Raw genomic sequence first — 23,929 nt, 5'->3', positions numbered from 1 at the left:
AACAGACTGAGGAAGGGGGGCGGGGCGGGAAACTGCGTAGCTGAGGTGTGTTTACGATGAAGCCGCTGCCAGGAGAGGAGGGGGAGGAAGAGATGGAGGAGGTGGAGGGGGAGAAGGCGACAGGTATACGCATCCGTGGCAAAACAACCCCCCCCCCCATTGACGCCAGACAGGTTGCGTCAGTGGGCGTAGCGGGAATGGAGAGGCGTGTTTAAGTGACGCTGGCTGTGGGTCACGGCGTCACTGTTGCGTATTTACCTGTTCTAATGTGACGGAGCTCATATATCTCCCTGCATCTCTGTTAATGGCCAGGTGTAGTCTGATTGGAAGGTGGATTTGATTGTTTTTATGGTTATTATTATTATTATTATTATTATTATTGTTGTTGTTATTATTGTTATTATTATTATTATTGTTTATTATTATTATTATTATTATTATTATTATTATTATTATTATTATTATTATTATAGGCGGATACTTTCGTGTTTCCGAGCATTGATTACCTCCTGTAGCTCAGTGGCGGCATAAGACAGTACTATGGCTGAACATCCTTTCCACAGCACTTCTTCGTGACTAGCATCAGTGTCTTTTCTCATACCAGCATAGCATTGAAACGGAATAGATCTCATTTTTACGTCTATACTCCTTTCTCTTTAACTTGGCCCAGAATTTCGCTCTTCGGTTTATTTCCCTTATAGTTCAGTGGAGGAAAAGACAGTACTACGGCTCTACACTCTGCATCCTTGTCACGGCACTTCTTCGTGACTAGCATCGTATTCTAATGTTAATCTATTGCTACAGCTCAGCATTCAAGATGGAGAGATGTCGATTTTAGGCCAGGTTAGAGTGAAAAGGGTATAGCCAATAGTAACCAAGGAGACTCAAGTTGTAGTTGTCCAGTGTCCAGTTCCATCAGATAAACACAAACCTCTCTCTCTCTCTCTCTCTCTCTCTCTCTCTCTCTCTCTCTCTCTCTCTCTCTCTCTCTCTCTCTCTCTCGTCGGATAAGGAAACTCCCTAACACCTTTTCCTAAGCGATTTATTTTGCTTCCTCCTCTGTGATACTGAAATAATTAATAACATCATCTTCTGCATAAATAAACTTACAAAACAATATCAGAAATCGTCTCCAGAAATAAATCGCTAAGGAAGAGGTGTTACGGAGCGTCACTAACCGCTGATAATACGAGGCTGGGAATGGCGTCAGTGGGAATGGCGGGGTTGGAATCGCGTTAACAGGGCGTACTCCCCCTTGCGTAAATTGCCCCCCCCCCTCGCGTTTGATCTCGCGTCCGACCACTTCACGGCGCCATAACAGACCACTAGAGGGAGGGGAGGGGGGACAGAGGACGTGAAAGTACCGGCTGTATGGAGGATGGAGCTCAAGAGGACGTGAAAGTACCGGCTGTATGGAGGAGATTAATGGAGCTCAAGAGGACGTGAAAGTACTGAGTGAGGGGAGGGGGATGGAGGAAGGAAAACAGGGATAAAAATATAATTGTTCTCCCTCTCTCTCTCTCTCTCTCTCTCTCTCTCTCTCCTTCCTGTATATCCTAGTGTTTAATTTTTGAAACTGCGTCGTGAAGCGCCAGGTATATGAGAGAGGTGTTTCCTTCGTATTCTTACTTTTATTTCTGAGTGGGTGAAGTTCATGATTAATTTGAATATCATTTTTATTTTTCATTCTATATTTTGACTTATAAATACACACCAGTTTATTGAAGGATATTTATAGCTTTCCCTTATGCCCATTTACGTAACATTTGCTCATCACTAACTTATCCCATACCAAAGACCTAAGTAGTGATGTTGTTAGCACGGAAGGGAGAGAGAGGGGGTGATGTGTGTGTGTGTGTGTGTGTGTGTGTGTGTGTGTGTGTGTGTGTGTGTGTGTGCGTTTGATGTGAGGGGTTGTTTACAGTGTGTAGCCTGGACGTCACTTCAAGACAGCGTCCCCCCCCTCTCTCTCTCTCTCTCGCTTCCTCCCAGTCCCCCCTTCTTTCCTTCGCTCTCTGCCTCACATGCTTCCTCTCTTCTTTGCTCCCTCCACTGTCCATCCCCCCCCCTTCCCTCGCCCCCACCCTGCCCCTCTCTCTCCCTTCCTCTCTCCATCCCCGCCCCCCCTTTTCCTCCCACCCTCCCTATCGTGGTCCCTCTTTCTCCCATTCACAATCCCTCCCTCCCTGTTTCCCTCCTGCCCTCCCTTGCCCCCTCTCATCCCCCCTCCCCTCCTCGCTCCATCCCCTCTTGCTTTCCTCCCTCTCTTCACTCGTGTCACCTGGGAACACAGCAGTCCCACCCCTGCCCCGCCCCGCCCCACATCAGAGTTCCTAGCCCCCTTCCACCCTGCCCAGCCCCATCCTACCCTGTCTAGCCCTGCCCTGCCCTGCCGCTCTCTCTCTCTCTCTCTCCCCTTCACTACTTTCCCCCCATCTACCCTATTTTATATTGTCCTGCCGTAAATAGATAGATGGATTGATAGATTCCCCTGCCCTACTTTCCCCTGTCCTGGTTTGTCCCGCGCTGCCTCGCCGTGAGCTGCCCTTCCCTTCCTGCCCCTCCTCAGCGTATCTCTAGTTGATGATGATGGTGATGATGATGGTGATGATGATGATGATGGTGGTGATGATGATGATGATGATGGTGATCGTGATGTTATTTTTATGGTGATGGTGATGTTATTTTTATGGCAATCGTGGCAAGAAAATGGAGTTACGAAATCGGAGCACACGTGGCCTTGTTTGTTTACCTGTTACGTGTGTTTGACCTCGAATCACCATATACTCCTCCTCCTTCTCGTCCTCGTCGTCCTTCTCCTCCTCCTCCTTATCATCCTCGTCGTCCTTCTCCTCCTCCTCCTTCTCGTCCTCGTCGTCCTTCTCCTCCTCCTCCTTCTCGTCCTCGTCGTCCTTCTCCTCCTCCTCCTTCTCGTCCTCGTCGTCCTTCTCCTCCTCATCTTCATCTACTCACTACCTCCTCCTCGTCTTTTCCCTTATCATCTATTATCATCTCCTCCTCCTCCTCCTCCTCCTCCTCCTCCTGCTGGCTCTGAATGTCCCTGTTGGTTGATGGTTTCTTGCTTATCCAGTGATCTTGTCGGTAATTGCAGGTGGGAGGACACGTGGCGGAAGGAGCCTAGATAGTTTACGTACATACATACATTCTTACATACATACATACATTCTTACATACATACATACATACATATATACATTCATACATACATACCTACATACATTCTTACATACATACATAAATACATTCTTACACACATACATACATTCTTACATACATATATACATTCTTACATACATATCAGAGGTAAGGTGAAATACAAGGGAGCAAATACAGATCCAGACACACTAATTTATCAAGTGGCAAATACAGATACAAATATTGGTTTTGCTGTATTTGCAAAGACAGATACAAACACGTATTTGGCCCCATTGCTGATACATACATACATACATACATACATACGCACATACATTCTTACGCATATACGATCACTCATGCATTGTTGGCTGATTTTTTTTTCTTTTTAGTGGACAGGAGGGATGAGAAATATGGAAAGAACACAGTATTGGCTGGTGGCTGCGCGTACATACACACATTCATTTATCCATTCATACATCGGTGCATACATTTATTCATACATAAATACATTCAGTACATATCCACCAGAGTTACCCCAACCCCTGTGTACGGTGAATGTGAGAATGGAGAGTGTTCATCTTGGAATGTTTCGGTCCCTAATTTAAAAGTGGCGCGTTTTGAAGCCGTTATGCTACCGTCTACTGCGTCGACCGTTACTGACAGAGATACGAGGGTGAGTACAGAGACACTGGTTGCTTATTTCAAAATGTATGGTCGTCTGTATACATTTTGGTGCGTATATATATGCATTTTTATCCAGAAGTGAAGGAAAGTAATATGGATTTTTACCTGTGCATACGTGAAAAATTATATGTATGTGTTTTTTAAGCTTTTCATCTCGCTTCATATATACATTGGAAAGTATTCTCTAGTTTCTCTTCTAAATTATCATGTTTGTATATTCCTGGCATTTTCCTTGCTTTAAAATAATGAAGGAACTGTAATTATTAGATGCATTAGCGATTTAGAAATATTTACCTTTTGAAAATACACGAAAAACAATACCGTCAATCACCATGTAGAAAATAATGGAGTGTATTGATGTATGTACGCATAAAGAGGTAATGATCCATACGTATTTATTTCAATTTACTTATCTGTATTTATTATTTATGTATTTATTTATTCCTTGGACTGCGACTTACGTATTATGTGTAAGTGCATTAAGACAGCATTGAGTTGACGCATATACCTAGTCTAAGAGAGAGTAATTCTCCTGCGCACACACACACACACACACACACACACACACACACACACACACACACACACACACACACACACACACTGCTTCTCGCGTAAAATGGACTGAAGTGAATGGTTCTGTTTACGATAACGAAGACCCAAGAGTAAACAAGGTGTAAACAGCTCACAAAGTGCGTCATCGGGCTTTGTTCCTCCATCTCTCTCTCTCTCTCTCTCTCTCTCTCTCTCTCTCTCTCTCTCTCTCTCTCTCTCTCTCACACACACACACACACACACACACACACACACACACACACACACACCAACCATATCCTCTTTCATCTTAACATCTATTTTATCTGTTTAATCTGGCCATCTTGAGGTGATATTACCTGCCACTGGGACACCTGTCGAAGCTCCCCAACACCTCCTCCTCAGCGATTTAGTTTTAGATATGGTTGATCAGTAGCCCTTTGCAAGTTATTTATGCAGAGTATGGCGACATTAGAAGGGTTTATGTAGCAGAGTGGGACAGTAAAGTGTATAAAGCAAAATAAATCGCTTTGGAAAAGGTGTTAGAGAGCTTCCTTATCCGACCAGAATAAGGGATTAATAGTTCAAAGATTATAACTTTTTTTTTATGACAGAACAGAGGAAGGAAAAACAAATGAATATAATAATAACAATAATAATAATAATGTCTGAACAAAAGAAAATGGTAACAAAGCATAAGCGCTCTATCTCAGTTAAAAATAAATAAATAAATAAAATAACCGTATTACCTTCCAGCAGTGAAGTGAAATTTGTCATTACGTCAAATCTCACCTTTCCCACCACTTCCTCCTCCCCTCCCTCCCCCGCCCATTTTCCCTCTGCTCTTCTCCATACTCCCCTTCCTTCTCCTCATTTTCTTTGTTATTCTACTCTCCTTTTCTCTCCTCCATTTTTCCCCACTTCCCTCTTTCCTCCTCTTCCCTCTCTTCGTCCTCTTTTTCCCCTCTCTCCATCTTCTTTCTCCCCTCCCCCCATTTTCTTTCTCCCCTCTCCATATTCTGTACAGTGAGTGAGGGAGTGGGAAGTAAGTCGCCTGTCACTTTCCCTCTTCCATTTTTTCCCCACCTCCTCTGTTTTCCTGCTCTCCATTTTCTCCCTCTTTTCCCCATTTTCTTCAGAGAGGGCGGACTAAATCGTAAATCCTCTCTAACTTTCCCCCATTTTTTTTTCCTTTCACTCCTCCTTTCAGTTTTCTCTTCTTTTCTCTGACTTCATACGCTGTGAGTGAGTGCAAAATAAATCCATCCTCACTTTCCCTTCATTTTTTTCTATATTCCTCCCTCCATTTTCTCTCCGCTTTCTTCATTTTCTTCTCCCGTCTCTCCAGTTTCTCTACCCCTCAATTTTGTACACAGTGAGTGAGAGGGAGTAAATCCATGCTAACTTTCTCTCCTCACCCTTTTTAATTTTCCTCTTTTCCTCCCTCCATGTTCTTTCTCCCCATCTCTCCATCTTCTACCCAGCGAGTGAGTGAGGGGGGACTAAAAACTTCCACCGCAGCTCAGCAGGGGGTTGATCAATGACCTTCGCGTTTGCCCATTAGCTTCATTTTCAGCCATCCTAACGACCCCCCTCGCTCCTCGTCCTTCACACCACCTTGAGAGTCTGTCTGTCTCTCTCTCTGTCTGTCTCCGTCTGTTTGTCTGTCTCCGCCTGCCTTTTGTCTTGTGTATCTGTCTTATGTGTCTCTATGTCTCTCTCGGACTGCCACATCTGCCTACTTGTTTATCTACCAAATTTTTATCTATCTGATTGTCTGTAATGTTTATCTGTCTGTATCTATCAGATCATTCTGTCTATCTACTCAGCATTTTTTTAAATCTTTATTTCGCTTCGTCACACATCGAGAATACCTGACCTCTCTCTCTCTCTCTCTCTCTCTCTCTCTCCCCAGTAGCTACCACGTTTACCTGTCTGTCTGTCTGTCTCTTCGTCTATATTTAGCTCATGTACTTGTTTGTATTTCTAACTGTATCTCTGTCGCCCCCTTTGTGATTGGTTTCTATCTATCCAACCATCTTTCAGGCACGTCTACCTGTTTATCTATCTATCTGTTATTGTTTTTCACCTTGTATCTTCACTACCTAACCCCCCCCTCTCTCTCTCTCTCTCTCTCTCTCTCTCTCTCTCTCTCTCTCTCTGTATCTATCAAGCACGTATATTTGTATCTATGTGTCTGTCTAGCACGTTCCACCTGTCTATCTCGCTGTGGCACATTTACCTGTCTGTCAGTATAAATGTCTGTCAAGTTTCTATATCTATCATGTCTATGCAACTTAGAATAGACGCACCGTACTGAAGGGGCTACTGAAGCGTATTTATAACCTCAACAGATCACCAAGTCTCACCACAACCGAACTGAATAAAATCTAACCTCAAGAGTACCTGAAATTTGTGTCCTCGGCTTGAAGGGGTTAGCCAAGAATCCCCACTGATTGTAGGTTGGTGGCTCGACCTTATCTAGATCCTGGGTCAAAGGTCAGGGTCACTCAAGTGGGCGGGCGGTTGGACTCCGTTACGGTTAAGAATACAGTGGCTTGATTTGCTTGTTTATGTATTTTTTGTATATATTACGCCTTGAATCCGAGTGAGCCCTTGTTGGTTTATGCTTAGACAGATAATTATACAGTATTCAGCATAGGAAAGGCATCCCATAATATATATATATATATATATATATATATATATATATATATATATATATATATATATATATATATATTTTTTTCAATATAATCTTTCCAGTTTGAAAATTGTATCCTAAGCTAAGAGAGAGAGAGAGAGAGTCAGGATATGAAACGACTAAAACGAAAATGACGTCCAGGGCTCAGTCAGCGGGTTGAGAAAGTGAGACAGCCCAAAGTTGTATTCAGTATGGAAGGTGTATTAATGTCGAAGTGGTGGCATGTGAAAGTTTGTGTCACGTAGGAGGATTACTGGGCCTTGGGGAATGCAAGAAAAAAGAGTCTGGCACATAAAAAAATATAATCTGACACAAAAAATAACTTGTTTGTGACGTGGGCCCGTGGATGTTTCGACACGGCATTGTGCTTGAGTTCCCCTACGTTTGCGTTTTCTGTTACATCGTTTTCAAATCTTATCACTTTTTTTTTTTTTTTTTTTTTTTTAAGATGGGAATTAAGTCTGGGATGAAAATGATGGTAACTGAAAGGCTAAGTAGTTTAAGTGAGTGCATGTATGAAAGAGATTAAGTATTTGTCAGTTTACCTTGTGTACAGCGAAATTCTTAGTGTGATATGAACCGTATGTGTGTAAACTGATGGTGGAGGCTGTGAGGTTTGTGTAATTGTAAACCGTATGTGTGTAAACTGATGGTGGAGGTGGTGAGGTTTGTGTAATTGTAAACCGTGTGTGTGTAAACTGATGGTGGAGGCGGTGAGGTGTGTGTAATTGTAAACCGTGTGTGTGTAAACTGATGATGGAGGCGGTGAGGTTTTTGTAATTGTAAACCGTATGTGTGTAAACTGATAATGGAGGTGGTGAGGTTTGTTGTAATTGTAAACCGTGTGTGTAAACTGATGATGGAAGCTGTGAGGTTTTATTTACATTTCTCCTTCCCTTCCTCCCGTAGGTGCCGGAGATCCACGACCATCACGAGGGCTTCCTGGAGGAGTTGAAGCAGAGGCTGGATTCCCGCGACGCCAGTATCTGTGTGGGCGACCTCTTCCTGCAGCTGGTCAGTGTGTGTGTGTGTGTGTGTGTGTGTGACGGATGAGGAGGAGGATGGAGGGTGCATAGGTAGTAACGATATATATACAAATAAATCTTACGTAAATCTTAACTACCACATTTTCGTATTTCTTATCCACGACCACTTAAGTCATGGCGCCGTAAGTTTTATTTTGATTGAGAAATAAGACGGAATTATGCTGAATTATTTGGGTTATTGATACACATTAAATATTACTGAGAAGTGAGGCGCATTGGTTAAGAAGTGTTCACGGCGTTGTCAGCTGTGTAAATGTTTGTCGTATGTTTTGTACTCTCTCTCTCGTGAATTTATGTATGTGCCCACTGTACGTGTTAATGCAGAAAACAAACAATTAAATGAAAGAAATCAAGGGGGGATAGAAGCTGTAACTAAAATTCTACGGGATTTTTTCGTATAATTTCACTATTTAAGGCTTTCTCTTAATGGGTCCACGATTGATGTATGGACGCAGGGTTTAATGTACATATGTAGATTTTTGTGTGTACATTACTGGGTTTTGGTTTACGCATCAATAGTACAATGTTTTCATATCCTAAACTGTTAATGTCAGTAAATCAGCAGTCTTCGAAGCTTTTGTTTGTAATTTACAGGTAAAGAAACGTAGCAATACTGTTTTTAGCGTGCTTTGAGTTGTAAACACTAATGCATTTAATTCACCAACAGTTTAAAAGATACAGTACTTTTGCTTAAAGTAACTATGGCACACTTTTGATCCAGTAAACATACACTTCCATGTTCTTAAATCTTTAGTGGAGCAGTTATAGGATAAATTGTTTAATAGTAAAATGTATTGTTTAATGTGACACATCCAGGTCAGTCCCGTCAGTGCACATGTTGCCTCAGGTCGGAATATTGACTGTGCGGGGTATGCCACTTATGGGCTGGGTCGAGATAGCCGCTGTATGCATGATGAAGTGGGTCACAGGGCCAGCTTTATGGCTGCGTGGCGGTGGCAGGTTGATGCACCGCTGCCCACACTTTGACGGATGACTGCAAGTGGGTTACCTTGACAGTGACTAAGCTGCACAGTTGGGTTGTATGTCAGTGATATTGATGAGTTGCAACACGAAAATACTAGAGCCACAGTCAGAGTTATTTTTGCAACAGCAAGTTAAAAGTTATTCGAGTTGCTTTGCTGATCATATTAGTTAATGCACATCTACAAACAAAAATACCAGCAAGATATGTGCACTTGTTTAAGCCTTTGAAGTAGAAGAGATTCCAAGGGCTTCAGTGATGTATGAATGTGTCTGACTCATTTTACTGGCCATTTTTTTTCATAGTTCCCCCACTTTTGCACTTTCTCTCTCTCTCTCTCTCTCTTTTTTTTTTTTTTTTTTTTTTTTTTTTTTTCTGTCACCTGCCTCACCTCATCATTAACTTGGAAAAAGATATTAGTAATGATTGTGATTATCCTTGCTTTCTGGGTCTCACCTCACCTTAGGTGGGAAGGAAAGATGATGATGATGGTGGTTTTCCTTGGTTTATGGATTCCACCTCACTCAATCTGTAAGCTGGAAAAAAGGTAATGGTTATGATTATGATGATGATGATTAATTATTTCACGGTGCCCTCAGGTGAACGACCCAAATGTTATCGAGAGCTACACCACCTTCACCAACAACTGGAAGACAGCGCAGGAGGCGGCCAAGGCAGCAGCTCAGGCCAAACCAGCCTTCAGACACTTCCTGGTGGTGAGTTGTTCCTGGTGTCATGATTGGGGAGGGAGGGGTCAGATGGTTAAGAATGGAATCTGTTGTTTAGAAGGATGCAAGTTCGATTCTAGGCTATGGCAGGAAACAGTTTAATTTTATGGAACCAGACTTTGCCAATATTTCACAAAAGTCATTGACATGTCATAAAAACACTCACTTATACCATTACACTAGTCTTGAATGAGACAGTCCTTGCATGTATTTAAGATGGATAGTGGGCATTAGTGCTTAGGTGGTGACAAGTGAAGATGTGTGGCATTTAGGGAAACTGCTGGGCCACAGGGAATGGATGATCAAGTCTGTGCTTAAAATCAGAAGCAAATAAAATTTGTTGAGAGTACTATATGCTGTATGTGTTGGAGGAGTCAGCTGTGCTCTGGTTATAATATCCAGTCTCTAGTGCCAAGTTACTGATTGGTACTGTAAATCTCTCTCCAGTATTTCCCAGAAGGACACCCACATTATTATCTTGGTGGTTTCCTAACATTCGCTCGGTGATGTACATAGCAGTAATGTGTGGGTACAGTCTTGGTAAGTACAGTATAGCCATCACTCTGAGGCAGGGAACTCGGCCACAAGAACACGGAAGTTCATGTTGAGACACACTAATATGAGGCCATTTACTTATCTTACGTTTCATATTCTCAGTAGTTCCACCTACTTTTGAGAACTGTTTAACTACTTTTTGCACCTGGCTTTCAGCCGTATGTTTGGTACAGCAGCAACTTCAGTAAGGCAATGCAAAGATAGTGCTTACATAGGAACTTTAGTAGTCAGTGTAGTCGATCAAACCCACGCAACACTGAAGCTAGTATTCTGAGTGGCTTGGGAGATGTCGTACTGCCTTTTTCTTGTTGATTTGATTTGCATATTTTACTTAACATTCTGTTGCATGGTATTTATCACTATAATTTCGACAGTGATTGCAACAGTGACATGAAAGAGGATAAAGAGATGGAATGAGCAGGATAAATCACTAAGGAGAAGTTGTAACAACTTCTCCAGAGCCACTTAGAATATGTGCCCAGACTGCCTCTGCCATAACATCCCCCACAGGTGCAGTAAAGGTGACGTACGGTCCAAACACGACACCACACCTCATTTATGGCACCCGTCACACGTTACCTCATCCACCTTACCTTGATGGAGATTTTTATCCTTATGCAGTTTATTTCCTGAAGCTCTAGGCAGAATAGGACAGAATTACACTCTACATCCTTTCCATAGCACCTCTTTGTGACAAGTGCCCTATTCTTGTGTTTATCTCTTTTTACAGCTGAGAAATTAATAGGGCAGTCCTGTGGCTGTACATCCTTGCCATAGTACTTCTTTGTGACTAGCTTCATGATATGCGGTTAATTTCCTCTTATACCTCAGCAATCTGGATGGAGAGATGATAGTGTTATGCCAAATTAAAATGAAAAGAGCATAGTTAGAAGGCAACATATAGTGTACCTGTAGTATAAGCTTTGTATTTGTGGAGAAGGTGTTTTATGTAATATGATTTCAGCTGTCTTATAGTGTATACAATGTGGAAAGAGGGTATGAATGGTACATGCAAGTGTTGTGTTACTTGCATGCTGATGACTGTGTGTTTATGTGGATACTGGGTATGTAGGAGTTACCCACTTTCATACGTATTTATTTGCCCAATGAATATTCTACAGAATACCTTTTGACCACAACTTCCTTAGCTGGGTACAGGTGTGGTTTTTATTTTTTATACCCAGTGCTGTGCTTATTCTAAAGAAAGGCACACACATTTTGCTGTCATATGGATGTATATGTTTTACAGCATTTATTTATTGTCAGAGTGTATTCATGTATGTGTTCTGCTTAGAAAAATTTGCATTTAATGTTAAGCTTGTGCTGCCACAGTCAAAAGTTAACCACACTTCCCTGCTGGCTGTGTGAAAGCAGTATGATTACAGTATATGAAGGAAGGATACTACTTGACATTTGGAGAAGATTGAGAAATATGGAAGACAGGGCACAATGTTGGCAGGGGCTTGTTGACATACTTTAGCTTGTTTATTTACAGTGGTGATGATGATAGTAAACATGTAATGTGCATCCACAGGCGCGGGCAAGGGAACACCACGGGAAACTTGATTTGAAAGCTTTACTCATCAAGCCAGTACAGCGCATCCCACAGTATGAGCTGCTGCTCAAGGTTAGTCTCTCATATTCTTTCACTGCCCTATCTCTGTCTCTCCATTCTCCTTCCTTTCTCTTTTTCTTTCATCACCCTCTCAGTGGTCTTTCCTTTCTCATTTTCCTTCACCCTCACTCTGACCATTCTCTTTCCTTTCTCTGTATCATCCTCTGCACCACATTCTTCACAAATCATCTGATTCCTCATTTTCTTTCACTATCATCTATTTACTTCGTCCTTTCTCCACCTGAACCTCCACAGCACATTCCTTATGCATCCCATTGTATATCCATGTACCCCACCATTTCATGTCACAGGCACTTCTAATATACTGTAACTTGTTTCATCAGCTTTCAGTTGTGATTTTTTTCCTCAGGCATAGGGTATGTTTCACTGCTATTCGTAAGTGTTGGAATTTATATGCCTTTCCTCATTGTAAATCTCTCACATGTCTCTGTATTCACAATCCTCCGAGAGTGCAATGATGTATTGGTATCCCTTGCCTATAGTTTTAATTCCCTTCTCCCCCTTATTTTTTGTATTGTTGTTTTATAATAAAAAACTAGTCTGATGCTCTCTGTTTACCTCATTATAACAGTAAACATTCTGAAACATATGGGTTGCTGTAAGATGTGGAATATATTTTTGATCATGTTGTTTTGTAAGATCTTTTTACTTGTCTCATACTTTTTTTCTCCCAATGGTTTCCAGCAACTGTTGGGAAGTAATCAGCTGATTTTGGCACTTGGTTTAGCCTTAGGTCCATAAAAAACATTTGCTGTAGTATGGCCAACCTCACTATGAGTATTCCTTAATGGGAAGTTTGGCATCATTTGATTTTACTTGACTTGTGTTGCAGCGACTGTTGAAGCACACCAGCCGAGACCACCCAGACCATGCCCTACTGACAGAGGCCATCGGAGTGGTGCAGCAGTTGGCAGGCAGGATAAATGCAGTGGAGCAGGAGGCCCTTCAGCATGAGCAGCAACAGCTTGTACTGAAGGAGCTGGAGAACATCATTGAGGGTCTCGTGGGCCTCGTACAGCCTGACAGGTAGTTAACTTGTGTACAGTAAGTCGTCATCATATGATGCCTATTTTCTTTTTTCATATTCTTTTTTACTATTAATTCTTCACTTGTTGCATTCGCCTCAGTTTCATATAAAAACCTGTGCATTGCCGAATGAAACTGCCCAGCTCTGGTTCACCATCCACCTTCTAGGGGATAAGGAGGGAGTTGAGGGACGATTGCAACTCCACCTGGTTTATTGATGCCATCATGGGATGTTGTCTCCCCAGCATCCAGTTCTTCAGTAAATTACAGTAATGTGGTACTGCCACTCAGGTTTTGCTGATACCTATCCAGCTGATTTGCCAGTTTCTCCACTTTATAGCACCAAATGATATTTTGGAACACATCCCTGACATGCAATGAGAATCACTTGTGCAGTCGTGAGCCAGTTTCTGCAGAACTACTCTCCTTGCATCTGGCTGGATAGAAGTCATTGTCATATAGTCAGGCCATGTATAGTTATGAGTTGGTGTCAGTATTTTGAATGCATGGGTGATCTGTGAATTACTGTGTGGCCTACATCACTGATCATGTTGTTATCCTACTTTTGTGATTTCCCTTTGCTTCTGGAACTTAACCTCACCCCATGTCTTATGACGTGGGAAGTAGTGTGTAGGGATAATGATGATATTGATGAATTTTCCCACTTTTATTATTTCTCTGTCCCTGCTTCAGGATTTTATCTCACTGTTTTATAGAATGTTGGAAGTGGGGTTGGGATGGTGATGATGATGATTAAATGATGATAGTGGTGGTGATGAACTGTACTAAAATACTGTATTGTTATCCTCAGGACATTCCTTCGGCATGATCTGGTGACAATGCACCCTGGCCTAGTGACCCGCAAGGAACGCTGCCTTTTCCTCTTCTCGGATCTCCTAGTCATCACTGCCATCAAGAGAAGATCGGGCACTATACGAAAGGGATCAAGGTTAGTGATATTGTTTTTGGAAAAGAAGATGTGAGCAGATGGTCTAAGGAATACAGCTGTACTGTACAGTGGTATTACATAGTGTACTGTAGACTAAGATACAAGAACTGACATTCTTAGATCATTCAGTAGAACTATCTAGTCTGTGTTTGTATAAGAATTTATTGTCTGTTATGGTACATTTCTTGCATATTACCTGCCAGTCTACTGTACTGTAGGTCATGAATATGCAGTTCATATCGGTAGAGAGTTGGCCTGCAGTCCTAACGGACCCAGGTTCAAATCCCGCTGGGGCAGGGAACAGTTTAAGGATTTGAATTTCATAAAATCAGACTTTACTGATCTACCAGAAGACCCATCGACATGTCATAAAAATACCCCCGCTAATACCAATACACCAGTCCTGTATGAGACAGCCCTAGCATGTATTAAGTATGGACGGTGGGTGTTAGCGCCGAAGTGGTGACTTAGAGGTCGCGGTACGTAGGAGGACTACTGGATCTTGAAAGCAGGCTGTGAAGCTTATGCCCAGAGTCGGTCACTTAAGAAAAATATATATATATACTTTGAACCAACACTCTGCAGTACATTAATTTTTTGCATCTTTTAGTGAAGAAGAGTAACCTACCCGTTTATCCTGCCATAACCATGCTTGTTGTTACTGGTCATCATATTGTTTGGCAGGAAGTTGCATTGGTCATACACAGTGTGATAATGTGTTTATGCATTGTTATCAGAGTGACATCATTGTTTTTCTTCTGTCTTTTTCAGTTTACCATTCACGTTACTGAGCTCCCTGGAATCCAATAAGTTCAAGCTCTTCAAATTCATTCCACTAGATGACTTAGATATTGCTAGGTGTAAGTATTTGCTGGTCATGTTGTGGACTGATGTTTTTATTGAATTGATTACTGAATTTCTCCTTGTCTAAACCTTTCAGTATTCTGTATGTTCATGACTCTCACAGATGTTTTATTCTATTTAGGAAAGGGCCAATACTTAGGAAGTTAAACTGTCTCCATTAACCGTTTCAAAATGATGATATCTTCTCTATCTTCATTTTAGGTAATTAGGTGAGATCTGTTGTAGTCAAGGGGTTATGAAAATTGAATATACCTTATCACAGTTGAACAAGTCCTGTATTAGTAGATCCTCATCATCTTTATAGCAAAGAATACATCAAAACAAATATGATAAGTAATGGCTCATCATTGCATCATCATTGGCTTCTTATCAGACTGCTGAAGAGTTATCTGTACATCAGTATACTGTATGCAGTGCATACAAACTTCATTTACAGCAGCATTCAGTAAATAATTCATATTCTTTTTTACTTTCTCATTTTTACAATATAGTATATAGTAATAGTATCACTGTACTTCACCTTTTCTGGTATGGATGTTGCAAACAAAAAGAAAACCTGCCTAAAATAACACAAGATTCATTTCATATGTATATTCTTTGGTAGTAATGCATGATGATAACTAATATCCTATACATATCCTTTCCATGGCGGCACACAACAGATATTAATTTCCCATACATATCCTTTTGATGGCAGCGCGTGACGAGAGCATGAAGAAGCTGGTGCGGGAGATGGAGACCCTACAGGAGGACCTCCAGACACTGCAACACATCTCCAAGCTCACTAAATCCCTGAGGTGTCCACGGGGTCTGCTGGAGGAGGCCGTGCAGGATATGATCACGCAGGTGCAGAAGCAGCTGGCTGAACGACATGGAGCAGACTCTCAGCTCCTGGAACTAGAGCTTACCATCACCACACAGTAAGTCGGCCACTTCTGTGCATTTACTGTATACAAGTTGGGTATTGAAAAAGGGTCTGGTATTTTTCACTGTCATCCCATATTTATTATCCCCACATAATATTGCTATACTGTGGGTCACAAAAGTATCGGTGCACAGGGGGTCTGATGCCTGCCGAACACATTTGAACAACAGCTGATGTAGATGGGCATAATGCCAGTGTTATCCACGTTACCCACTATACAGTATATTTGCCTCCCATGGTACATTACCAACAGCTTGTTGTGTATGAACAATGTCTGTTTTTATACACATAACATTTGCTTTATGTTTGCAATAGGATATTTCTAGTTGGCGATATATGACACTTCCCGACATCAGGGCTACCAGTGTGTGGTAGTTCAGGCACAAATATTTCAGTGACCTTTGTTCTTTGGTCCCAAATGTTTCACACATATTGTGCACCAATGCTATTGTGACCCATATTACATTACTTACTTATGTGCTAGTGTTGTACTGAATGTAATTCTGTATTTCAGAGAAGGAATGGAAAACTTAACATTCATGTTCAGCAGTGCAGAGAAGAGAGCAATGTGGGAGGAAGCATTTAATGATGCTAAACACAAATTAGGTGAGTTACAATGAAAGCTTTGGATGTAATGTTGTATATTATATCTGCATAGATTCTGTTGTCTGAATTTAATGATACTAAGCACAAATTAAGTGAGTTACAGTGAAAGGCTCTGGATGTTTTGCTATATGGCACACCCTGCTCAGATAATCTAAATTGGTTGTATTCTGTCAGTCTATGGCCAGATGCCATAATCCCATAAAGGGTAGCTGTTTGAGTTAGTTTTTTTATGGGGAGGGGCACTTACCCTCTGCCAACCCACTTATTGACACGTAGGGAACATGTATGGATTGATTATATACCGGTAGTTGCCATCCAGCATTGTAAATGGTTTCCTGGCCTACAGGAAATCATTAGGCTTGTCATTCATTTTAAAGTTATCTGAAAAGGAAAGAAGAGTAATAAAAAGTGACAGGGAAGATGAGAGAAATAGTAAGAGAGAGGGAAGACACAGAAAAAGAATGATAAAGGTGAAGGAAGTAGGCAGCACGATATCAAGTGGGTGCACATATATAGCCAGTAATCATGATCTTCGGTTTATATAGGTCTTCTAATATATATATATTTTTTTTATAGCAAAATTCAGTTTAATATATAACATTCCTTTTTGTTTGTACATTTTACTGTACAGTACTATATGATGTCCATCATACATATGCAAAGTTGCATACTGTACAGTTAATTAGCACCATCCTCTCTTCCTCTTATGTTAATTTATGGTACCTCGTTTCTGATGTACCATCTTCTCAGATGGAAGCCTACCTGAATGGAGGGCCTGTGACATTAGTGAAAACTTTTCTTGATATGTCAAACTTGCCTTTTGACTGTTTGTACATGTATAGTGGAATTACTGTCTACTCTGTAGATGAAAAAGTAAGTAAGTGAACTCTATATGGATGGGTAACCTTTTTATTCTTTGTGTTTGTGTGTTTATGTGCAGCCATGTCAGCAGACCGGCGACCTCCCCCTGAGTTTGTGGCAGCGCTGCCTATCAGGAAGACCCGTGCCGGCCTCCAGTTCACCTGTGCCACCGCCACACTAGGCCTCAATGCTCACAATCTCAAGGATGTCTGGGTCTGCAACAGGTGGGCCGTGCTGAATATGCTTTTTGTTTTTTTTTTTTTGTTCTCCCCCCCATACATTTAACTAATCATGAGATAAGCATTCCTTTGTAGTGAATGAGTCATAAGCTTTTCCCAACTGTGCAAGGAAGGTGGACTCTGAAGATATGATACTTGGTCACAATTATTTTCAAGACAGTACTGTGATATGTGGTGTAGTACTGTGTGAAAAATACCAAGTTTTCACAGTTGTTATATTCATACTTTCTATGCTTCTTTGACAGACTTACAGATTTTTTGTTTTCAGATATATTCATAATTTAGTAACACATCAATCATTGTGTCTGTGGCAGTGATGGGTATGTGGGTCAGGTGTGTGTGTTGAGCCTACAGCCAGACCCTACAGTGGCGTGTTGTAATGGTGTCTGCAATGCCCGGATCCTCTCCATAGCATCCATCCCGGCTGCACCTCAGCCGTAAGTCACAGTAGTCTGGGTTGTACAGGTAGTGGTAGAACAGGTATTATGAATACATGTTATCTAACTACTGTTGCAGCTAGAACTTGCTCCATCATACATTATTTGGCATTTTGTTGGCTCTATTAGCCTATTCAGTTTTAAAAGAGTGTAGATGGAATAACTAACTGACAGGTATATAATTATGTGGAGACCATTTGTAAAAATAAATGATATGAGGTGGAGCCAGAATTTTGAGGGCTTGGTACATTATGTATCAGTTCACTGGGTATGATGTTTACAGAAATCCATCCAAGAACAGTATGATTTTCAGGGTGATAGAGTTTAAATCAAGTTTACTTATACTAACTTGATAGTTTTTCCCACACATGGATGGGGTTAGGTAGTTTCCAGAGTCCAAGAAATAAGGAAAAACATAACACAGTAAATGGATAACTAGTCAGCAGTATGCCCAGTGAAATGGACCTCATACTCACTCTCCATATTTAAAACATTCCTGTCACTAACCTGCAGGGACTCAAGTGATGAAGATGAGGATGAGGAGGTGGGTGTTGAGGAGGACCTAAGAAAGCGCCGGAGTGAATCCCTGCCACCAGAGATGGGTTGTGATGACTCTGAGAACCAGCAGCCGACCATGTGGCTTGGCACAGAGGACGGCTTCATCCATGTCTACAACTGCTCCGACACCATCAGGATTAAGAAAAATAAGTTCAAATTCCAGCCTGGCTCTCCGGTGCACTGTATAATGTGAGTGAGATGACATATCAGTTATTGAAAGATATGTAGGGTATTATATATTTTTTCTAGTACTTTAGTGGGCTAAGGTGCTCCAGTCAGATGTGGCCTATAAGGGTTTACATCTGATCAGTGTATTGGGTTTGTTGTCATAACAATATCACTCTGGATGCGATTGGTCACTCGCCATAAATGTCTGGCCTGATTAGCCTAGCCCCAGGCCTCAACAGTATGAAAGAGTGGGTGATAGATAAACAGATTAAGAAATTATTATTTGATTAACCACTCATGAATAAATGTAGTGCAGTAAATCTTCTTTTATCTGCAGAATTAAGATAAAAATGATGTGTAATCTTAGGCCCGGCAGCTTCATATACACAGCTTTATGGTATGAAATTGATGTACTGAGTCACTGGTAATCATTAGAAATTTACTTCAGGATCTGTGTAAAAGACTTAAGAATTTGCAGGAATTAAGTAACATTAACTGATTATGATTAGCATAGTTTTGCATTAATAGAGCTACTGTTGCACTGTGCAAACACTTCCGGTTTTACTGACATACTTACTGTTTATATATGTACAATAATATTGTAGTGGCTGGCTTGCTTATGTTCAACATGGGGTGGGCACCTCTGCCACAGTGGCATAAGCTATGATACACAGGTCTTACAAGGCACCTGGTCCAAGGGGTTCACCTTTTTCCTCCAATTACTGTATTAAGTATATTCTTTTGTGGCCATTTTTGGTGAAATATAATACTGTAATAATAAATATACTGTACAGGTATATGACCATATAAAGTCATTTGAATACAGGTATTAACAATTGTTTAATACTGTTAACAGTTATATGCTGTTTAAAACATTGGCAGTATACAGTACACCAATATTGGTTACATATAACTGAGTCTGTAACCCATCCTTGGCAGACATCTGGACAATCGAGTGTTTGCGTCACTGGCCAATGGTGACATAATCATCTATCGCCGTGATGTATCCGGGGGATGGAATGTGGGTGAGCGTCAGGTGGTGAGCATCAGCACCGCAGCGGCACCAGTCACCAAGATGATGGCTGTGGCAGGGAAGCTGTGGTGTGCCGCTATGAACACCGTCAGGGTCCTAAATACAGTCACACTTCAGGTTGAGGTGAGTGTAAGGTTATGCACTCTTGGTCCTTTCAGTAGGTAGTCGTGAAGTGCATGTGAGTGGAAGATACCTGTGAGTTGTAGCCAGGATTTGGGGGGCTTGAATTGGTGAGTCAATGAGAGTGTGGTTCTTTTACTGTACAGTACTTGGGTGGACTTGATCTCTTCCCATCTGTAGCCTTAAGCTACAAAACAGATTAGTTGATGCAGATGAGGGGAGATATCCTGTAATGAAGGAGTGTTTGAGAGAGTTATAGAAGAATGCGAACACAAAGTAGCTTGGAGGTAGTTCTGTCATGGCCATCCTCTGTTGGGGGTTGCCACAAGGGAGCAAGATATCAGAGGTGTTGTGTTATGGTGATGATGACAAGTACTGTAACCCTTTCCAGTTTGAAAAGTTTCCCTAAGATGAATATGATCATCTGGTGGTAGCATGAGTGTCATTATTCATTATCCCAGACTCTGTCTGTCATGCAAGGATGGGGTGACACAGTGTCCAGAGAGCAAGGATAAGCCTGATGGACAGAGAATTATCAACAAATAATGGGATTTTAGGTTGGCATAGACTACGGGATGGAACTGAAACTTTCGAATGCTTAAGTACATTGATACAGAGTCCATGCCACCAGAGACTAATATGTGGTGATTTCTTTTTTGTGTTGGTGAGTCATATTTAATTTGTTGGGACAGAATGGCGATGATGAATCCATATCTAGATATGTACATTAAATAAAATTTAATTGATATTCTGTATGTGAAAGTTATTTCCCAGAGCCTTGGTTATTGAGGAGGAAAGTTTACTTTGAGATTTTAAAACCAAAGAACCACCTACATGTCATCACAACTTAAACAGTTTTCAGTTACAGCATCTGTAGTTGTCACACTGATTATTGGTATCTCTTTCAGCACTCATTTGTGGTGGGTGGAGAGAACGGCCGTGGAGTGTCGTGTATGGTGTCTGCCGGTCACGGGGTGTGGGTGTCAGTTCACAACTCTGCCTCTGTTAGGTTATACCATGCTGCCACTTATGAGTGTTTATGTGAAGTTAATGTAGCTTCTGCAGTTACTAAAATGCTTGCTGGTGAGTGCATACCAAGAGTCAGTTTGTATAATTAGCACAGTTAAGTTTAAAGTCCTTTTGTTAATATTGTGAAGAAGTGAATCTTGACACTCTTTATACTGTTATTGGCTCGTAATTTATTACAGAGTATGACAGTGAATTACGAAAGGTTACCGTTAGTTCAAAATCTGAATCATACATTACTTGTAAGAGAAAAAAGTGTTATTCACTATGATACTTGTACATTACAGGTACTACTGTATACACATGCTATACAGTATTCTATAATCAAAATAATTTTATAAAGAATATGAAACACAAGCTTTGCATGTTATGTCATAATGCAGGATTGTACCTGTATTTATGTTTATGTGTAGTGTGATGGTAGTTGGTACTTGCTTCACCTTCCCTCAGCTATATCTTGTAATGTTAACACAGGGTGTGATGACATCATACGGCAACACAAGGCAGCTTGCCTACGGGTAACTTCGTTACTAGCGTGTCGTGACTTATTGTGGGTAGGTACAAGTGCGGGAGTCATCATTACTGTGCCACTCCCACACCTGGCCCACAACACCCACCGTGTCCAGGCACCACTTAACATGGTCGGCATCCCATATGGCCACACTGGACATGTCAGGTATGAATTGTTAGTTTATATGTATGTGTATATATGATCACTTGCCTAAAGTGTTTGGTCAGGTGAGTCTAGCCCTGGGCTGACTGTAGTCCAATTGGAAGGTTAATTTGACTAGTAGCCAAGGAGACTAATTCCTCATACCTGAGGCTTGGCATATCAAATTTCATGGAGTGACATCTTGGTATTCAAGGTAAAAACAAATCAACTAAAGGAGATTAAACTTAAAAATGTATGTTCACCATAGAATGTGATTTAACCTCACCCAACCCCAACAGGTTCCTGACAAGTGTAGAGTTGACTCCTGAGCCTCGGCCATCCCGCCTGAAGGGCCACTCACGCTACTCCTTCAAGGGCAAGGACCACCCTCACCACCAGGTAGGGAAAGACCTCCTCATAACCCATTGACTACTGTAGTTCTTTCACCTCAACTTCGTGGAGATTTTCATCGCTTTGCAGCTTATTTCATCTCTCTCAGTGGCAGAAGAAGCCAATACTGCAGCTGTACATCCTTGCCATGGTACTTGTTTGTGATGCATAATATTTTGTTATTTATCTGTTATGACATCATCATCATTTAAGATGGAAATGTGGCAGTTTGGGGACATATTAGAGTGAAAATAATACACGATTTTTCTCAGCCGAACAAAAATGGCAGGTGACACCCTTGATACAGTACAATACAGTACTCTTGTAGTTCCTAGTTGTACCTGTAGCGAAAAAAGAGTCACCGTACCAGAAAAAGAGTCTTTCATCTCTGTCACTCTTGGGGTGTTGTATTTGTTTTATTCTGAATACAGTAACTGATTATTTTATTCACCTTAGGATACACTTTCCGTAACAATAAAACCTTCACATTCCTATCCCTTTGATTTCAGAAACACAGAGCTCAGTCTTTTGTCATTTCTTAATATCTGTGATGCTTCTTTTTCATATGATCTAGAAAGGTCACACAGTATGTCCTACAAAAGTTTTGGAAAGGTTAGCTGTGCTGAATTGACTCTGTGCATTCTAGAACCCCACTTATTGTCAGACTTTATTGGGACCTTATGCACTCATGTGTATAACAGCTGTTCTGTGTGTGGGGCTCAGCAATTCTAAACAGGATGTAGTCAAAGGTTTTTCGCATCATCACCTCCTTTCACCATTTCCTTTCGGCCCCTCTCTCTTTGCCTTAATGTTGCATCTCATTGTCACTATTCTTATGGTTGCTGAATTCAGCTGGCATTCGTTCCCCATTACATCAGGGAAGCAACAATCACACAGATGAGCAGTGTCACCATTTTTGTGTGGAGCTTTCTAATGCTTGAGGGAACCTTCACACTCATTCATTCAGTAATGTAATTGGTCAGCTCCGAAACTGTTTTCCTCTGTCTCCCATTCTTACTGTCTCTGACTTTTAGTCCTTTACACACAGTGTACCCTTGCATATTGGAATGAAAGGATCTTGATTTTTTTTTTTTTTTCTTTTCTTTTTTAAGGAACAGTTATTTCAGTCTCTCAGCCATTGTTTAAAAGTAAAAGTATAATAAGTAAATGACTAGAAATGAAAACTTTACATTTTCAACTTGCAGGCTGGGACAGCAGCACCAGCCAAGCTACTGGTTATCTCAGGTGGTGACGGGTACGAGGACTTCCGCAGCTCCGGAGTGTCAGAGCTGGCTGGCCGAGACGATTCCACCAACCACCTCCTGCTCTGGCAGGTCTGAGGCACCAACCACACGGACATGAAGCTGTGGGTAACATGAAGCCTTGAGGTGCATATCACTTGCTGAGTTCCATACTGTTCTTACTTCCTAGAGCCAGCATAAGTGTAGCATCACTCAGTATTCATTATGTAAGGGCCTATTGAGGTGCAACATCACTTGTCTCTGCTCAGATGGGCATTTTCTGGCAACAATCTAAGAAGTTACAAGTATGAAATTGTATTCAGTGAAAGTGAGGCATAGCCTTTTGACTACATCACATCAGTGTATACTACAGTAATCCCGCATATTTCGCGGTAGTTACGTTCTTGTAACCCCCGCGAAAAGTCAATTCCGCGAATACTCTATTAACAATTGAAAACTTGCACTTGTGTCCACCATGCTGCCCATCACACAGTCCATGTCCATACTGATTGTGAGACAATTCGCCGTCAGACAATTCCCCGTCAAAACATGGACGATTCCCCTTCAGAACAATTCGCACCCTGGACGATTCCCCGCCATTCTATAAATATACTAATCAATACTTTCATCAATATACTTATTATTAATTAATCAATACTTTAATAACTATATTTCAGGGGGATCCAGCAGTCTATGTTCAGTAGCATAGGTTCTGGATATTATTTATTAGTTGCACCTTTAGTCAATAATTAACTTGTTTCTTCCTCGCTGTAGTCGCCTTTGAATTATATTCTAGCGTCACCCAT

General features: G+C 41.3%; 1 protein-coding gene across 1 annotated transcript in view; it reads left to right on the top strand.

Moving 5' to 3' along the window:
• The window catches only part of LOC145393535 (uncharacterized), a 145,309-nt gene extending 121,821 nt beyond the window's left edge, over window positions 1-23,488 (top strand). The window contains exons 6-21 of the mRNA XM_080267686.1: window positions 7,991-8,095; window positions 9,709-9,825; window positions 11,927-12,019; window positions 12,861-13,054; window positions 13,866-14,003; window positions 14,775-14,863; window positions 15,565-15,787; window positions 16,307-16,398; window positions 17,339-17,483; window positions 17,813-17,935; window positions 18,449-18,682; window positions 19,601-19,817; window positions 20,723-20,897; window positions 21,315-21,516; window positions 21,792-21,891; window positions 23,088-23,488. Of these exons, the coding sequence (XP_080123812.1) occupies window positions 7,991-8,095; window positions 9,709-9,825; window positions 11,927-12,019; window positions 12,861-13,054; window positions 13,866-14,003; window positions 14,775-14,863; window positions 15,565-15,787; window positions 16,307-16,398; window positions 17,339-17,483; window positions 17,813-17,935; window positions 18,449-18,682; window positions 19,601-19,817; window positions 20,723-20,897; window positions 21,315-21,516; window positions 21,792-21,891; window positions 23,088-23,222 (2,382 nt within the window). The 3' untranslated portion in view covers window positions 23,223-23,488. The remainder of the gene's footprint in view (window positions 1-7,990; window positions 8,096-9,708; window positions 9,826-11,926; window positions 12,020-12,860; window positions 13,055-13,865; window positions 14,004-14,774; window positions 14,864-15,564; window positions 15,788-16,306; window positions 16,399-17,338; window positions 17,484-17,812; window positions 17,936-18,448; window positions 18,683-19,600; window positions 19,818-20,722; window positions 20,898-21,314; window positions 21,517-21,791; window positions 21,892-23,087) is intronic.
• The last annotated feature ends 441 nt before the right edge of the window (window positions 23,489-23,929 follow it).

The sequence above is a fragment of the Coenobita brevimanus genome, chromosome 24, assembly GCF_032717465.1.
Source record: "Coenobita brevimanus isolate Jiangsu-jjx chromosome 24, ASM3271746v2, whole genome shotgun sequence".
NCBI lineage: Eukaryota > Metazoa > Arthropoda > Malacostraca > Decapoda > Coenobitidae > Coenobita > Coenobita brevimanus.
The sequence above is the reverse complement of the archived record's forward strand: the minus strand, read 5'-3'. Positions and strand labels throughout refer to the sequence as shown.